General features: G+C 36.9%; 1 protein-coding gene across 3 annotated transcripts; it reads left to right on the top strand.

The window, feature by feature from the left end:
- The first annotated feature begins 3,336 nt into the window (after positions 1-3,336).
- On the top strand, positions 3,337-17,754 carry LOC103716722 (ADP-ribosylation factor-related protein 1-like). 3 transcript variants are annotated; one of them, XM_026808311.2, is made up of 8 exons: positions 3,337-3,637; positions 4,767-4,952; positions 9,385-9,525; positions 13,135-13,243; positions 13,397-13,458; positions 16,481-16,584; positions 16,863-16,890; positions 17,011-17,236. In XM_026808311.2, the coding sequence occupies exons 2-7, from the start codon at positions 4,860-4,862 to the stop codon at positions 16,885-16,887; spliced, it is 534 nt and encodes a 177-aa protein (XP_026664112.2). In that variant the 5' UTR covers positions 3,337-3,637; positions 4,767-4,859; the 3' UTR covers positions 16,888-16,890; positions 17,011-17,236. The 3 variants fall into 3 exon arrangements, with proteins under 3 accessions (XP_026664112.2, XP_017700590.2, XP_008803059.2); XM_017845101.3 differs by having other exon boundaries at positions 16,863-17,236; XM_008804837.4 differs by lacking the exons at positions 16,863-16,890; positions 17,011-17,236 and adding an exon at positions 17,243-17,754 and having other exon boundaries at positions 3,340-3,637.
- Positions 17,755-18,958: the final 1,204 nt, after the last annotated feature.

Below are 18,958 nucleotides of genomic sequence, written 5' to 3'. Positions count from 1 at the left end.
TCTGCACACTCTGCGCAGCCTGACAATATGACCGTTGGTGGGTTGGAGTCGACTCGCGCGATCAGGAGTCGACTCGGCTGTAGCAGGAGTCGACTCACGCTTTTTCGGAGTCGACTCGGCAACTGTTCCAAATTTGAATTAAAATTGCCGTCTTGACTGGGAGTCGACTCGTCTTGACCTGGAGTCGACTCGCCAACTTCTGGAGCTGACCTGGCAATTTTGGAGTCGGCTCATCCACTGAAGTCCGTAGATCCAATTTTGAATTTTGTCCACTCGAGTCGACTCGACTGTCCTGGGAGTCGACTCGAATCTCAGAGCCCGAACTCCCGATTCTCTGTCTTTTGGCTCATCCAGTCTTGGAGTCGACTCGAACTTCCTTGGAGTCGACTCGGCTCTCAGTTTCCGAAAGTTGGTCTTCTGCCTTTTGACGTGAAGCTTGTCTCGGAGTCGACTCGAGCTGTCTGTGAGTCGACTCGAATCTCAGAGGCAGTAACATGGTCTTCTGTCTGTTGATGGTCGCTCAGTCTCGGAGTCGACTCGCGTACTGCGGGAGTCGACTCGAATCTCAGAGTCCGAAAATCGTTCTCTGACTTTTTCCTTGTGTTCTTCTGAGAGTCGACTCTTACCTTCTTTGGAGTCGACCTGCCAACCATCGGAGTCGACTCGCGTTCCACTGGAGTCGACTCGAATCTCAGACCCGAAAACTGCTCTCTGACTTTTCTTTGTGTTTCTCTTGGAGTCGACTCTTACTACCCTGGAGTCGACTCGTTGAACATTGGAGTCGACTCGCGCACTTCGGGAGTCGACTCGTTGACAGTTTCTGAGTTGAAGCTTTCTGTCCTTCTGTCTGTTCTCAGTCGGAGTCGACTCGTACTGATCTGGAGTCGACTCGAGCTCGTGCCAGTGAACTTGATACGCTTGGAGTCGACTCGTGATACTCGGGAGTCGACTCGAGTCTCAGACTTTGGTTCAGCAGACTTCTTACCTTATCCAAAATACTATGAACCAAATCTAGAGACACTTGGACAGGATTTTCACTGAAACACTCAATTGAATTCATTAGTAATCACAAGATATACTCAAATGCTTTGAGCTCATCAAAATCAAATAGGGTTTTAATCAATCACTCCACACATTTTAATGTTGTTGTGATAGTAAAAAAATTGCATAATGTTAATATTTGGGAAGATCACCAAAGAAGGCAGTAGCTAATTCTCCCTGCTATAAGAGCTTGTCTGTTTCTGCAAACATTTGTCTGAAGCATGCAAATATTCATTTACATTATTTCATGACTTGTTTGCCCGGTGAAGTGTATTCGATTGCTCATACGGCAGAAAATAGTGGAAAAAAAGGAATCATGGCATGAATTTTTAAGAAAGTTGTTGGATATAGTTCATCAGGAACTCTTTTGAGGGCTCATTACAGATGCAGATGTTTTATTTTTCTGTTTTCTGATGGCTGAACTATAATAAAGAAAGCGGAAAAGGAGCTTTTTATGGTTGAATTTTGTAGAAGGACTACAGCATTCGGAGTAATCCAAATGGTGCTGGAATTGAGGGGGTGATAATTCCATCCGAGTTGTTCGGGTTTGAAACGCACGGGCGTCGATTAAATTAGGGGACCAGATGCCCCATGTCCGAACAGCTTGTTAGCGAATATACTTTCCTTCCATCTGTACCGAGGTGACGCTGGGGTGAGGTGATGTACCCACACGTGAGGCGGTGAGCCCAGAGGTCGGGGAAGGCACGCGAAACCTGCGACCTATATCAAACATTTTCTGGTGGAAGGGGGGCCCAGTAGTGGGGTTGCTACGCGGGTGGGCTGGTCCCCCCTCCTATTTTTTACCAAAAAAAAAAGGATTGGGTTATTGATGGCAAGCATGAGCAAATAGATTGGCCAATATGTAATCCAAGCTGCAAAAATCAACAATTTGTTTATCATATCAACAAATAATCAGATCACTTAACCAAAATCACCCGTGGATAACATTCCATGATTTAGAGATGGTGCAATTGGAACAGTACACGCAGTAAAGCAAGCAAACTCTTATGTAATCAATAAAAAATGCACAAAGAAGTAGATATGGATTTGGCTCATGCATTCCAATTTCACATTAAGTAAAGCAAGTCAGAAGTGGGCCGTGGGCCGCAAAAGGCAGAAGTTAATATCAGCGAAGATAAGTTGGTCACTTTTAACTGAGAAAGATGACTAGAAAAGGATCGATGTTATTACATCACATAATCCTATATTGACAACAATTCTTATGCAATAGATCCAGATATCTTTTATGAAATTCCCACAAACAGATGAACAATAGTTTACCATTTATAAATCACTTAAAAATATTTTGATTATGTAAACATCTATAACTAATTTAAATTAATATACTTTAATCTTCTAAAAATAATGAAGAATATAGACACCTTATATATTCAATAATAATAATTACATCAAAATTGAACGGGAGAATAGTATTACCAAAATAGTCATGCAACATTCAAACTTAACTAAGTCATAATCTTGAATAAAGAGACGTTAAGAAAGTGACTTGATTTTTGTTTTTGTTTTTATTTTTATTTTTTTTTGACTTATCAATTCGGTAAGTTTCAACTAGGTTTTAAAACATTTTTAGTACTCTCCGAGTCATTTTGATATTGGACTCAGTAGCTTTAATTTCGATGAAATTAGATCAAGCCGCAAGCCAGTTCAATGAGTTTTTCAACCTTGTTTTAAATCAAAGTTTAGAGTAGCAAACTTTTTAGAATCTTTATCCAAGAGAGTTCTATCCATTACAACAAAATTTCACGCCAAGCCATTAAAACTGTAATTATTTATTTATCTTTGAAGACCGTATCACTACCGAGCTTGTGATAAATCAACAAATAGACTTCACAGGAGGACTTTAATTTCCTCCTCTTTATTCCCTTCTATATAAATAATCAAATAAGTCTTTTGTTTTTAGAAGTGATCCTCATAAAATAAGCCATATTTCGGGGCGGGGTGGGAGGGATCAGTGATTACCACATATTGCAGGAAAATATCCGAGCTATGATTTGTGATGGAATGGTGCTTCAGATGAAGTATGTGTTCAGAGACGCTAATGAAATCGTAGATTGGGTGGCTTTTTTTGTTGCCAATCATTTCGAGGACCATCTTTAGAGATAGAGTTGTCCAGTGTTTTTCATGTGTTGCTTTTTGATTTTTTTAATTGTATCCGCGCACATGAATGATATTACCGTTTTTAGAAAAAAAAAGAAAAAAAAAAAAGAAAAGAACGGACAAGAGGCTTCATGGCATGCACAGCACGTGCCAAAAGCCTGGCCGAGCGAGTCAAAATCGCCGGGCTGCTTGCTTTGCTTCGAGCCTTCAGCTCGCCGAGCGCACGGACTTCCGCTCTCTGAGCTTCAGCCCGTATATCGGCCGCAGGTCGTGCTGCTTCGGGCCGGACCGAGCCCGCACAACGACCCCTCCAAACCTCTACTCAGTCCTCCATCGATCTCATCACCCCGACCCCCTTTTCTCCGGTCCCTCTGGCCGGCGATTCCCTCCTTTCCGCTCTCCCTTCCCTTCTCACCCGGAGGTCAGGAACTCCGATCTCGGCCGCCGGCCTTTGACTTCCAGCGAATTTGTATCTCCGGTGAGGATCAAATTCCATTTCTCAGTAACCCTAGATGCAGATCTTCCGCCTTAATTCTCTCGTAGACGTGGATTTCCCGTCTCTTCTTCAACCCCTAATCCTCCCTCCACCTCTCTCGCAAGCTCTAGCTTGGGATCTCCTTTCTTGTGTTTTTGTGCTGTAGATGGCGTGGTTGGATCTATACTTTTTCCGTGACTTGGTTTAGTGTTTTGCTTCATTTCATACTTGCTATGAATTTTATTCTTAAATTTACGTTTGATATCCATTTTAGCTTTTATTTTTTGGTCGAAATGGAAAGTGTTCTCCTGTATTTTCTTTCACGAATTGCATATGAATGCTAAGAGGGGAGTAAAGTATATATCATGAATGTCTCGATCAGATTGTATGGAAAAAAAAAAGAATTAGAATTTGAGTGGTAAACATGAAAGGCAGAGGTCTTTCATTTCATGGATTAATGCGCCGATTAGCATGGTTGATTCGAGTCGATATGTGTTATGCTAGTGCCTTATCCCTGCCGCATTCTAATGCTTTGACATGCTATTATGCCAGTGTGTGTGTGTGTGTGCCAGCCATTGACGTGGCATGACAGGTACTTTGCTAGTGCCAAGCTGAGACGGCACCAGCTTGTGATATCTCAATCTTTGTTTCATTTAACACCTAGACATGAGCTCTGGTTTTCAGGAAGATGGTTAGTTGAAGAGGCTTGTCAATCTCTACCCCTCAGCTAAGAGAACAGAAAAAATATGTTATTGCTTTTATGCTTTTTTAAGAAGTTTGGTGTACGTTACAAACTTCAATATATTTTGAAAGTGTTTCTACTTGTTTACACAATGTCGTCCTGAAGTATATTAAAATGCTCAATTATTGAAAAAAAACAAAAATCTCATATACTTCAATGAAGAAGTTTAATTAAAATTGTCAAGTGACTTTGTACAGGTGTTTGTTACTTAGGCATTTGCCTAGGCACCTGTGTGATTGTGTGGGCAATAAGTTAGATCCACTGCCTAACGTTTCTGAGGCATTTAACAAGTATACCTGCAGATAGCCAGAAATGATTCCGTACCAATTACTATTTTTTGATCTTTAATCTTCTGGTTCTAGATCTTGAATGTTATGTTTATCTGTGCAGGAAATATTGTATTGTTTTCATGGAAGTCGTTATTGGATTTTGAAAGTTATTGCTAAATACAAAGTATCTTAAGGCATCAAAGACAACGAAGAAATGTTCTCGTTGTTCTATGGACTCTGGAAATATCTCTTCAGCAAGACAGAGTATCGTATTCTTATTCTTGGAATTGACAAAGCTGGAAAAACTGTAATTCTTATCCTTCCTTATGCTTGTTATTTATATTCTGCTTTTTGAATTTACATTTCTGACATATAACCTAGTTTTAATGGTTAAAAATGTGGCATCTTCCTGAATTTGTATTGCTTTGGATGTACGTACAAGTTTCATGGTCTTTTATATTAGATGAATTAGAAGCTTTGTGTTCATGCTTTGGTTTCTTTTGTTTCACATGGTGTGGATGCACATTTGTCCTTTGTGGTATCATCATATTATAAGGATTATCGAACTGTATAATATGCCAAATTAGGCTGATTTCATTTTGAAAGTTTTTGGCTGTATTCCTGTTATGGTTTATGTTCACCTTCCCTGACTAGCTTTCTGATTCCTTCCCCTAGCATTTTTCATTATCCACATTTTCCTGAAAACGTCTCCCTACTCTTTCATTTTCAGTCAATTATATAAGCCAATGTGGTAGCCTTTTTTCTTATAACTAATGCTAAGGAGAGTAAAATATTTAACTAATGTTATGTAGTTCTTAATTATTGTAACTATAATAGTGGAGTTAAACTTGCATGATTTCATCCTTTCTACCATTGTTTTAAGTTGAAATTGAGGATTTCTTATTCATGGGAAAGTTATGTTCCAGTCGGGACATTTGTCCAATGTGATCATGTCAGTAAATGTACTTGAATGATTTTAAGGTTGATAATTTTTGTTTTACTGAATTTCATGCTCATATTGAAGATCATCCATGCATGAGAAATATTTCCTTTTCCTTCTTCAGCCTTCTTCCTTATGTTGCTAATTGAATCCTCTCACAACTGATTCATTTTCTATAGATATCCTATCCTGTCATTATCGTAACTTCTTGGAAAATTGGTTAGAATTTTCTTTTTCCCACTATATATTTCCCTTTTCTTGTAAGACAATTTCAATGGCACATTTTGGGCACGCTTTCTTTCACTCAAATAGGTTCGATTTTTTCCCTTTTTTATTTGAACCCTAATTTTGTCATTCTCTCTTCTTGTGCTGACATCTGAGAGCAATCCTGTTCTCTATTGAATTTTTGCAATTTTTTTGCACCATCAGTTACCCAATGCCTATTAGTTTTCTTTAAATTTTAATGTTGCTGTGCTATTACCTTTCAATTTCTTTGTTTCCATATTGTATTACGGACTTGAATGGAACCTTATTTTCTACTTGATAACTAATTCCTGTCATTTAATTGATGATAATAAGTAGCTTTTGTGTCAATTTATTGACTCTTCCAATGAACACGTAGATTCTTAACCTTATATAACAAGCTTTATCTTATTCATGTGGGATTAACTTTATGAAAAAGTCATAATCATCTGGACTTGTTCTTTTTTTCCCAGTTAAGTTGCAGCATGAGGTCAGCCTACTTTATTTAGTTTTGTCTCCTAGAGAAGGCTACTTTTTTGTTTTTTTGGTACAAAGAGAAGGCTACTCTAGGCAACAAAGACTTGCTATGAAACCTGTTGGGCTAGTTGGCAGGTACGAAGACATAACCTAATGAGTTATAAGTCCTCTCATCAACAATCGGATGATGATATTATGTACTGCATATGTTGGCTAGCATGATGTGTACCATGTTGGTTGTATGCCCGTTGCCAGTCCACATGCTAGGTGCTTGCTATGTTATATAGACTCACACATGCTAGGTGCTTGCTATGTTATATAGACTCAACTATGTGTGTCAAGCGGACGTACATGTGTAAGCATTGGATTAGGGATCTTAATGGGGTGGGTATGGGTCGGATAGACCATACTTGCCCCACAATTGAGAACCACGTACCCATACTTGACCATACTCGCCTTGGAGCGGGGCGGGGCATGTAAAGTTAGATGAGGCAGGTTGGGACAAGTCGAGATGGGTAAAGCTGCAAAAATCATTTTTTTATATACAAATTAAATAAATAAAAAAATAAAAAAAAAATCTCAGTACTTCACATAACATTAAACAAAATAAGAGTTGAAGACATAGAATATAACAAACCAAAATTTCAACAATAATATAAACAAAAACAGAAATATTATTCTTTAGGATGTTAAAAGTCTCTTAAAATAAGAAAAGCAATCAACTAAAGAAAACGAATAATTAAGCACATATCTTGTAGCCTTTCATAGGATTAATCTTTTTCATGATCAATCATAATACTTTCTTCTTCGTCATCATCATAATCATTATAATTGTCAAACCTTGTATATAATCGGGTTTGATTCGGAGGGAGGGACATTACCATTATTTGTACCTGCCCAGATCTGCTACTGGATTTAGAATGAAGACCTGTCCCTACTGCTGACTCTAAATGAGTCGGGTAAAACCTGCCCCAGTAGGGTCGAGACGGGTCAGGTACCTGATAAGGCGGATACCACCCGTACATCAGATCCTTTCAATATCTAAGTATTTCTTCTTGTAGATCCATGTCCAAGTGTCATACTAATGTTTATGTATATAAGTGTTTGGTGTGGGCACTTTTGACTAATCTGAAGGGTCCAGGTAGCATAGGGTGCTTGTGGCAAACAAGTAAGGTATTTGCTAGCCCATATTGATCTCTGTTGGTCCATCACTCATTCGTAGGGACTGATACAAACCAGCATAGGTGTTACACACAGATGTACCCCTTTTCCAAGCATGTACCCTGTAGGCATATTACATGCTGTTAGGCATTTACATGCTATTAAGCATGTTCTGCATTACTTCTTTTTCTCTGGATACACAAAATAACATTTTATATATAGCCGACAATTTGAAATTTTATGTCCTTCCGTTGCAGGTTCTCTTGTGTGTTACTTTTCTTCTGTCAACCAAGATAGAAATGCCACAGTTTGCTTCTCATCCTTGTTATAGGATCTCATGTTAAGTGTTGTTAGCGGGCCTTGTTTTGGGCTTCATATTGGCATTGCTTACCATTTATAGTGGGCCCATGAATCAACAATATACCTTAAACATATATTTAATACATAATTACTAGTTATAATATGTAGACAACCAAGGTTTAATATACCGGTACTGACCATGGTATCAGTTTCATACCAAATAGTATGGTACTGACTCATACTATACTAACTCATGGTATGATGTTGCTTATTGGTATTTATACCAGAATGCCTTTCGTTGTTTTTTGTTTTGTTTCAAAATTTTCAACCTTTCGAAGTCTAAAACGAATATTGTGGTTTTTGTCTATGCTTAAGTGCTTTTTGATAGGTTTGCGGTGTTGGAGTGCTGGTACTGGTCCTAATACCCAAGGGTTTCAATAAAGGTTATGAAACTAGCAACAAATAGATGTGGAACTAGTAACAAAAAAAAAAAGCATTATAGGGTGACATCCATGCTACAACATATTCAAATTTCATGCCAAATGGAAAAAAATTGGCTTGATTCTCCTATTTTTCTTTTTTTTTTTCTGCCAAGTAGAGGTCAAAAAGAATATGGTGGGATCAGAATTCACCAGATCAATGGGTGTTTCAATGTCGAGGAGCTAGGAATGGGTGGAAGCATTGCACCACCTTCCTTTTTTCCTCTGCCCTCCTCTCTTTCTTTCTCTTCCTCTCTCCCTTTCCCATCTTTCTCTCTCCCTCTCTTTCTCTCGATCAAAAGGGTCCCGACAGGTCATGGATTCCCCTAAATGTGAGTCTCTGAAATCAAGTCTCCCACTGGTTTAGGCTTTGTATTAGCCTAACTAGCTATCATACCTGCCCGAACCAAACAATACCGATCGGTACGTGCGGGATGTATCGATTTGCAATGGTTTAAGCATTTGGCACCTGGTACTAATGCTAGTTTCTATTAGAATGGTATAATACTGGCAGTACAATATCATTTCAACACTATTTAGATCCTTGTGGCCGACATTATTAGATCGCATAATCGGTCATGGAGTGTAATATTCTTCTAACTATTTATACAAATTTGAGTATGAAAATATTATTTTCATCTGATGAACATCAGATAACAACAATTAAGATGGCCATGGTGATGAGAATCATGTAGGCATGGTTGATATTCTTTTGTTATGTAAATAAAAAGTGTATATTTCCTTTATCTTATAGTTTGAGTTTGAAAAAAAATCATATTGTCGTGTGAAAAAAGGTATTTACTTATTTTTTTAATTCCTTATAGGTAGGTAAAGGAAATCTCTCATCTCCTTATTTGCTGTAGGCTTCAAAATCAAACTGTGTTAGTTTCAGTTTGCCATTTGATCTTTCTTTGTTAATTTTCTCCTTGTTTCCATGCAAGTACCATCAAGTTTGGTCTTATACAAATTTTGCACTTACACAATTGTGCATATATTTAATGGAAAAAGGAGATATTATTTTTCAAATATACCTTTTTTTAACTTCTTGCTACATTAATAATATTATATGCTATTTTCATTTCAATTTTTTATACTCAATATGCTAAATTTAATGCTTAATATATTTTTTGGAAATGAAGACTTTGCTAGAGAAGTTAAAGTCATTGTATTCAAACTCGGAAGGGCTCCCACCTGACCGGATCGTTCCAACAGTTGGACTGAACATTGGTCGTATTGAAGCTTCAAATGCAAAACTTGTCTTTTGGGACTTAGGAGGTCAGGTACACGTTTTCCAGCCCAACTTAAAACTATGAAATTATTCTGAAGTTACAAGGCTTATGCCACTAGTTAGGCATTCTTTGTAAATAATGCCATTAGTTATACATGGTCTAGTTTGTTGCAGCAATTTTGACTATAGGGGAAGGAATTTTTTTTTCCTACATCTAAGGGAAAACATTACTAAGCCATCATATTGTTTCTACATATTTTATGTGCTCACTTTCTTTATAGAAAGAATTAGTAGGCAGTCATTTATAAAGATCATAATTCCTCATTACTCAAGTTGTAGCCTTCATTAATTAAGTCAGCAATTTCTTTCAGTCCATTTTACAACTCAAATCCAGTTCTTTAATTAATTATTTGCCATCAAAATTTAATGCATTTTTCCTACCATGTGTTATTGCAAGGTATATCTTGTAAAAATGAAAAGTTAGCATGATGCAAGATATTGTGTTTCAATAGCATTGGTTCACATAGCATTTACTAGCACAGATGCAGTACCTCATGGGCTGTCGTGGAATGGAATAAGTTCATCCAAGTAAAAGATGCAGTTTTTATCATTCTTGCATTATTAATTAATCCTTGAGGCCACATCTTTTCTTTTGATGGCTATTTGATCTGATATTGTTTAAAGTTATTGTTGGTTTGTATGTTATTGCTTTGAAGATTTATTCAGGTCATCTATACATATAATTAAATCCATTTATTAACAGTCAGCTCACATATTTAGCATGACTTAGGATGTCGAACATTTTGGATGGGTCAAAATAGTGTTTAAGCATTCAAATATATCTACTTTCAGTAAAAAGTCATTGAGAGAAGCATCAATGCCAAAAACACAAGTATTTACATGCATAAACATTTGTCGTATAAATTTGCGCATACAGTATATGTGCAGATGTATATATTTATATGTTTATATGGTAGCAGATCTAGGGGTGTAGGGGCCGAGGCCCGCCCAAGGAAAAAAAAAATCTTATGAAAAGTCATTTGGGGTTATGACTTTCTGTTTATACCCAGCCTTTCCCTCTCCCATCCACCAAGACCATAAGCACTTCATTTTTTTTTCAAAAAAAACAAATTATAAGGAAATTCTTTGGAAATTAGAACTCTATGTCAACCTGGCTTCCAGGCTGAAAACCAAAGGGAGAGAGGGGGTTTTGGGGGGGGGGGGAGAGAGAGCTCCGATCTCATAGAAAAACAGAGGGATCACAGCTTCCTTGATATTGAGGTGGATCATTTTATACTATTACATATGCAATAGCTTCTTGTACTTGAAGGGCAACCCTGGATTTCATGGTTGTCATCTCACATCATTATGATATCACAAAATAGGATTACCAGTCCGGATATCTAATAATGAAATAGACGAGATTGTTTCATTTTGGTCAAAAATGAGACTGTTCATCACATCAAGGATGGCAAACATAAGGTGAGTGAAACATGATATTGTAATATTTAACCACATTTTGAGTAATTTAAATCACGTATATTTACATAAAAGGATAGAGTAGATATGGCGGCAATTGAAGCTGCTGTTTGATTAAATTTTGGTGAATATGACTCAAGTATGATTCTGCTTTAAAAATATCAGATGATGATAGTTCCATAAAATATGTTGCAATTGGTCTGTTTAGTGGAAAGTAACAATCCATAATCTGAATTCGTATCAATCTAAAATTTCACTGAATATGATAAATAACTCTAAGTTTAGATTTAGCAACAAACATGTGATCAATCTGAAAATTAATTTTTTTTGTGCAATATTTGATATAAAAAATTTAATTTTTTTTGAATTAGTGTGATATGATGCATTTCACCCCCCCCCCCCCCCCCCCCCCCCCCCCCCCCGCGCCCCTGCGAAAAAAAAAGAAAAAAGTAAAATATTCTGGATCCACCCCTATGTTTATGTGTGTGTGCATGTTTGTGTGTCTGTGGTTGTAATACACATAGGGTGTAAAGAGAGGACTTTATTCTCACGACAAATTTCAAATCTGGGGATTGAAAAATGCTATCATAAATCATTAGATATGCTATATAAGACCTAAAATGCTTATGTACAAAAAATCACTTGTTTTTGAGCTGTTCTTATGCATTAAGACTTCCCCTATGTGTGTGTGTGTAGATATAATGGCATGATACCTTGTGTGATTTTTGGGTGACTTGAAGACATGCAAGGGGCCTCCAAAATATGTGATTTTTTGTACACAAACATTTTAAGCCTTCTAGGTTTAGAAAACTCCCAAAATTGAATTTTGTGGTGGGTGTAAAGTCCTCTTTCTACACCCTACATGTATTATAGTCACACTCTCCCTCAAAGTGCGTGCATGCACGTGTTACATGCATAGGCACTTTAGACCTTGTAGATTTCATCCAACAAATTAGAATTTCATATTGCAACTCAGATAACCGAATTTAGTGAGCATAAAGTCCTTTGTTACATATCGTCGGTCCCATTTCATTAGCTTTGTGATGCAAAACCAACATGGATGCCCTACTTATTCATAGGCATTTGAGGCCTTGTAGATCTTATCCCATGCTTTAAAATTTCAAACTGGAACTCAGATAGTTGGATTTTGTAGCGGGTGTAATGTCCTTCCTTACACCCTGTGTATCATAACTTCACCCATATATATGTAGGTTTTAAGCAAAAATATTTGGGTCTATTTCATTAGCCTTGTGATGCAAAACCAACTTCAACCATGTCAAAGATATTATTTAATAATCACATTCATATCTTAGATAAATAAATTAACACCATTTATATGTAACAATACATCATTAGAATATGAAATTCTATTTCTTTAATTTTTTTTAATGACAACATAGAATTGACACCTTACTGATCTCTTCATTGTTTTGAAAAAAAAATCTAAATAAAATTCTTTTAAACAATGCTTTTTATTCTGTCGAACTGGAATATGGTACTGCTTGAAAAAAATAATAATTCAGAATTCTCGTATGTAAATATACCTCTCCCACTATTCTCCATTTTGAGAAGTTCGTTTAGTTATTTTATAATTATTCTGCTCACTTTAAGTATTCTAAAACAGTTCTCTAGTTTCCAAATTGTAATTCATGTGATATTTGAGTTTCCTAGGTTTGATAAGCATCCCTTAATCTTTGTATTACTTGATTGCGTATCATGTGGAAAAAACTTATCTGCTTGGGAAATCATGGAAAACTTGGTCCATAGGAGTTACACAGAAACAGTGTGATAAGCATTTTCTACCACATTGTACCCTTCATCGGTTTTGTATTTTTTCAGTACCTGTTAGAAGTCATAATATTTCCTTTCCCAGTCACTGATATTCATATGTTAATAATGCTAACTTTCAACTCCAGATCCACAAATTACCTAAGTGCATGGGGACATTGATCTTTGGAGTTGAAAGTGAGTTTTGCATGTGATTGAACAACACAAGGAACCGGTGAATTAGATTGTAGATATTATCATAGGACTATTTGCTTCAAGCTACAAAAGGTTCTCAAAGTGAGATGGTAGGGGCTGGGTTTGCAAAAGTTTCATCTTTAAATGCATGACTGAAACATAATGTACTGCTTTCCATTATCAGAATTTAAACTTACCATATTTTAACTTATATTCACAGATTGGTCTGCGAACAATTTGGGAAAAATATTATGAGGAGGCACATGCTATAATCTATGTCATTGATACTGCTTGTCCGTCGTTATTTGAAGATTCTAAATCTGCATTAGGTTAGTATCAGTCACTACATTATCTCATGGAAAATTAATCATATCATATTAATTTTAGCCTACTATTGTCCTTCAGCGTAAATTTTATTTGCATCACTTTTGGATAGTCCATGTAGATATTACGAATAATAAAATCTAGAAACTGCTGAACAGAAAAGGTACTTCGACATGGGGATTTACAAGGGGCACCACTTCTAATACTAGCCAACAAGCAGGTTAGAGTTTTCCTCCTATCCATATTTTTTTCATTATTTTGAGTGATGTCTAAGTTACTACTGTTGCACGTATTATTTTCCTGTTTGAGTTTCTGTACCCCTTCTGATAGTCTTGGATCAGTTCCACAATCTCTTCATTGTATTTAATAATGTTAACCAATTTACGTGTGGCTTTATATTCGGCCTAACTTTGTAAGTGTTTTTTCATGTCCCCATTCATGCAAGTAAACATATTTTCTTAAATAAGTAGCTGTATGTTTCATGTTCACTGATCTTTTAAAACTTGCCAAAAGTGGCCATTTTATTATGCAAAGCTTGTTCATCTGGACCTGGATATGTTTATGCATTTACTTGATGATTTGGACATAGCTATTAATTTTTGTCTGAAATAATCCAGTATTATGCTTGTTGAGTTTTTAACAAATTGGCTCATTCCTTATGTTCATGGATTGTACAAATGTCATCTTAAGTGAACAACATTCATAAGCTAGTAGAAGTGATCGGTCAACTTGTTTTGATGGGTCATCACATTATGACTGGGTCAAGATGAGCTTCCGCAAGTCAAGTGAGCTCAGTGAGCTTCAGCAAGTCAAGCTATGTTTGGGGCCAAGTTTCAAGAGCTCGACTGTGGTCAAGATGGTTGCTGGCTGAGCTGCAGCAGTTCAATATACAGGCTTACTACTCAATTCTAGTGATTCTCTGAAAGAGATCTCCCTTCCCACCTCGAACCTCAGTGGAGACCCTCTCTACCTCCCCTTGGACAATGACACCATCCCTCCCCAGGTCTCTCATCCTTGTAGCTTAGTGGTGTCAGTGCATCTAAACCTCATCCTCATTGGCCAAAAAACCTCCTCTGCCCCTTGACCATGTTCTATCTTGCTCCTCCCAATACCTACCCCCTTCGCTATCTCCTGCTCCGTGACCCCGACCACCATCTACAGCACGCTATGCAAATCAGCCATCCGCTCGCTGGAAAGATCGGTGATTATGGCCTGATTTATGCAGTGGACGTTCAATTCTCCAACTCCTGCCAGTAGTTGTTGGACAAGTTGAGGATAATTGATGCATGAAGGAGGCAGTAGAGGAAGCTGGCAAAATGGGGGGAATTGTAGTTGTCATGGAGGGTGATAGTAGACTCAAAGAGGCCGTGCAGTTGAGTCACTGCCATAGTCTAAGAACACCTTGCCAACATAGGATAGGAAGGGTAGTGCAAGCGTTCAAAAGGTGTCTACAGTTTTGGGGATGCTCCAATTGGTCTTATGTTGAAGAGAATCTTCTAGAAGGAGAATCTGATGCTTTTTGGAATGATTTTTTTTAATGAATATTCTGAGAAGAGTCCCAGATATGAGCCATTGAAGGCTTATGCATGTAATCTTCAGAAATTATGACATCTAAGTAAAGCCAATTGGGAGAGGTTCTTATTTACATGGAATTAGCGAATAGCAATTCCACAAACAGACCATTTAAATTGTGGTATCTTAACAATGTGTGGTGATATTTGACTTCTTCAAGGGTTTAAAAAATGACTTTACAATGTTATAGTGGCCGTCATAGCAAGGTCAATTGTTATGTTATATATATAGATGATCCGAATTTGAATGACAATCCATAGCATTACTTCATTTAATTGCCTGTCATATAATGAAACTAAAGGTCGCTATTTGAAATATCCACTGTTTATCTGAATAGAATTAATGTTTTATAAATTCAAATTTTTATGTCAGCTGGAAAAGTATATTTTATTCAGTGAAAGTGATTTGAGCAAATAACCCCATTATCATTTTGCATTTTTAATTATTTCCTATTATAATGTTAAATAATAACCATCATTAATAGTCACTATTTTATTGCCAATATAAACCATAATTTGGTACTGTTGTCTGATTGAATCCTTGCGGAAAAGTATATTTTATTCAGTGAAAGTGATTTGAGCAAATAACCCCATTATCATTTTGCATTTTTAATTATTTCCTATTATAATGTTAAATAATTACCATCATAATAGTCACTATTTTATTGCCAATGTAAACCATAATTTGGTACTGTTGTCTGATTGAATCCTTGCCTTTCCTTTTGGAAAAGATGTTAATATGTAAAAAAAGAAAAAAAGGCATTTCATCTGAACTAACAGTTTCCAATTGTCGTGCCTCTGATAAAAATCGCTGCAGCTGCATCCATCCAAATAAAATAATTCATCACATACAACTCTGGTTGTTGCAGTACCAGGCCCATACAAGTCTATCTACAGTGCAGCTTAAAGGACCGAATAGCCCTTAGCTTTATGTTTGTAGCATTTTTCAAAATTTAAATTTCACAAGGCTTGTGACATTCACTTTGATAGAATTTAAGATTTCAGTACATTAAAGAGCTAATGTTAAAGCTATATTGGTAGTACTAATATTCATAACTAGTTTCAAGTTCAGACAAACACAGTGTGACATTCAAATGTGGGAGTCATTACTTTTTGGTGAGAGGTAGGAATCATTGCTTTATATAATGAAGGTAAAGTTCCTTATGTTTCAAATTTTCAAGATTCCAGACATCTATCAAATATCCAAAATGTCGGGCAATCAAGTTCTAGTGCTGACTGTGGGGTTAAGAAACCTATGTCAAGAGCAAGCTACGAATATTGTCGCATATACCTAACATATGAATTGGACATGATTAGGTCACTTTAAAAATACTTTACAGAAAGATTTTCGACAGCTGAAGTGTATGTTCACGAGAGGATGAATAACTTGCTTTTGCGGTATTAAGATTGTCAAACACAACTAATTGTTAAATTTTTAGGGAAAGTTTTAGAAAAAAAATGACTGTCTATGGATTTTCTGTTCCCAGTTCAATGAGGTTCTATGAGCACCAAATTATTTCAAGGTCAAGAGGGAAGGACCCATGGTTTATGTGGGCAATACTTGCTCAAATCTTGTATAACATTAATTTCTAATAGGACCAGTGGAAATTTTAATGGATAGAATCAGAATTGATGCTTCAGATTTCTTGTTCTAAATATAAATAGTGGCAGGATCTTCCTGGAGCTGTGTCTGCTGAAGAACTGGCCAGATATTTGGATCTCAAAGAGTTGGATGGAAGGCTATGCATGTTTGAAGCTGTATCTGCATATGATGGGTGAGTAGATCAACCTCATCTCCCTTACCCACACACATTGTCAAAACTTATCTTACATGAAGATGAAGTGGCAAGGAACCCTATTAAAATCCTCCTCCTCATAAACTGCCTCGATAATGGCTATGGTTGATATATTCTAGGCAAGTAAATTATGAAAGTCAATTGAAGGAGAATGTGCAAATAATGTGGGTTTGGATGCATATCCATGCATATCTACCCTATCCAAACAATGTCCATTGAATGGCTGGAATGCATAACCTTGAACCTTGAATTCACAGGAATGGTGTAGCAAGGGAAACATAGGAGGTACATGAGAATTGAGAAGCTGTGGATTTTGCAGTCCTAAGATTTTGCAGTCCTAAGATTTTGCGATGCTGCAAGTCACTATTCAAATGAATGTAACATCTTGTTTATGGATATGCTTAGGAAGCCCAATTTCAAGTTAGCCAGACAGGTCATCAGCTACTCTGCAGTATACCATTCCAAGTGGATCTCCCCATGGGATCTCCAACTACAGATATCATATTTTTGGCATCCTTGAACCCATGGAACATCAGTTTCTCCTTTCACTAAAGATTGATTTTTATTCTATCAACATTTAATTATTCTGTATTGCGTTATTCAGTAATCCATAATCACCATGTTTTCTTGTTTGCAGGATGGGTATTAAACTTGCCATTGACTGGTTAGTGGAGGTCATGGAAAGAAGTAAGCGCACTGAGTTGTTAAGAGTACGTGCAGGTGCAGCTGGGCATCTTTAGCAACTCCCTTCCAATCAACAAAGAAAATGTCTGGCAACATCCTTGCCCCAATTTATGTTAGAAATCATCCAAAGTGAAGCATTTTCTGCAGAGATAGTGCGTACTGATCCAGAGATGTAATATATGCAAGCAGGCTACATTCAGTTGGGTTCATTTTAAAGTCCTGGTCGATTACATTATATTGTTCCTATACAGTTTCCAAGTTACCTTGTGTAGCTTGATGTTCTAGATGGAGAGATTATTCTTGAACCATTTTGCCATGTGGCATGTATTTTGTTCGGCCTTGTTAAATCTGACAGCATATTGGATAGCATCAATACACAATAAAGCCAGCCAATACGAACGCAAAGATAAGATTTTTGAAGGATGTGAAGTATTCAGTTTTAATGCAAGCTCTATATTCTGTAAATTGGGTGCTTAAACTTATCTGCAGAGTTGATTTGAGTGATGCTAGTTCTTTTGGAATTGGTGAGATACTGAATTTACAGATTCTTGTCCAAAAAATGGAAAGCTGAAGATTGGGCGGGGAATGGGGAGTGTGTGTTTTTTGTCTCACTTTTACCACTGTTAGCACATAACTTTCCTACTGATATTAGATCTGGACCATCTTATCTTGCTGTAATCTCTAATTCCAATTGGAGGTTACATCAACAAGGCTAATTGTTTCTTACATAAGAAATAAAGAAAAATAATCCAAATTCATTCTGCTCATAGATGGAAGCTGGAGCGCTCTCGGAACATGCAGTAATAATGTTTTCTGCAAAATTTTGGTGTGTACATGCTATGTAATTCTGGTCTTCAGACTGTTTAAATGCTTCAATGTGATACAACCACTAATGCTCTTCAAGAAGGTTGCCAGCATGATTCTCATGGCAAAGGATTAGCAGACCTTCATAGGATAACATGTAATATAATTACATCTCCTCCTAGAACCAGAACATAGTATCCTTGGATTACCTATCCTATTATAACCCGAGTGTCTCAAATACAGAAATAGTATCTAACTCTCTCTAGATCCCATAGTTACATAGGTTTTGTGTACTAAGCCATTCTTTTCTTATTATTAGATTATCACCCTCCAGACTCCACTGCCGCACATCCCTGTAATTTCTTTCACCTGGGCTTAATAAACTTGTGCTCGATGAGAAAAACTGCAAATGCTGTTCTCTTCTCACAGAGAGTGAGGGAAGACCCACCTAAAAGCAAATTACTCAAGTTCAAATATTAGGATCCAATTTTCCATCCTCCAAATAGAGGGGTAGTCTGACCGCTGTGACATTGCTCAATTCACCCCAATCGAGTTTTCTCAGAAGAAAGTTTGTAACTAATTAATTGATCAGGACCAAACAATTCCTTGAATGTGCCAGTTCTTTTTTACAGGCATGTGAGGATTCTGGTGATAAATTCAGAAACCCTGCTACTATTATTTTCTAGATCAACAAAAAAGGAGATAGCATGTTTCAGTATTCATCCAACCACAGAACAACAGAATTATGCATTCCCTGCCTCCAGTGTAAACAATATATGCTTAAGAGTCATATCATTCATTAGTCTTCTCACACTAATTCACACATTCAAATCGTCCGTTTTAACACTTTGATAGGACAATGGCA

Source organism: Phoenix dactylifera, chromosome 18 (genome assembly GCF_009389715.1).
Source record: "Phoenix dactylifera cultivar Barhee BC4 chromosome 18, palm_55x_up_171113_PBpolish2nd_filt_p, whole genome shotgun sequence".
In the NCBI taxonomy this organism is placed as follows: Eukaryota; Viridiplantae; Streptophyta; class Magnoliopsida; order Arecales; family Arecaceae; genus Phoenix; species Phoenix dactylifera.
This window is presented reverse-complemented; position numbering and strand designations above follow the sequence as displayed.

What these genes read in the sequence shown, in the direction of transcription:
- LOC103716722 (XM_008804837.4), top strand. Translation starts at nt 4,860, where the DNA reads ATGTTCTCGTTGTTCTATGGACTCTGGAAATATCTCTTCAGCAAGACA. An exon ending in TTTGGGACTTAGGAGGTCAG is followed by an intron (nt 9,526 to 13,134) that starts GTACACGTTTTC and finishes TTATATTCACAG; the next exon opens with ATTGGTCTGCGAACAATTTG. An exon ending in GCTGTATCTGCATATGATGG is followed by an intron (nt 16,585 to 17,242) that starts GTGAGTAGATCA and finishes TCTTGTTTGCAG; the next exon opens with GATGGGTATTAAACTTGCCA.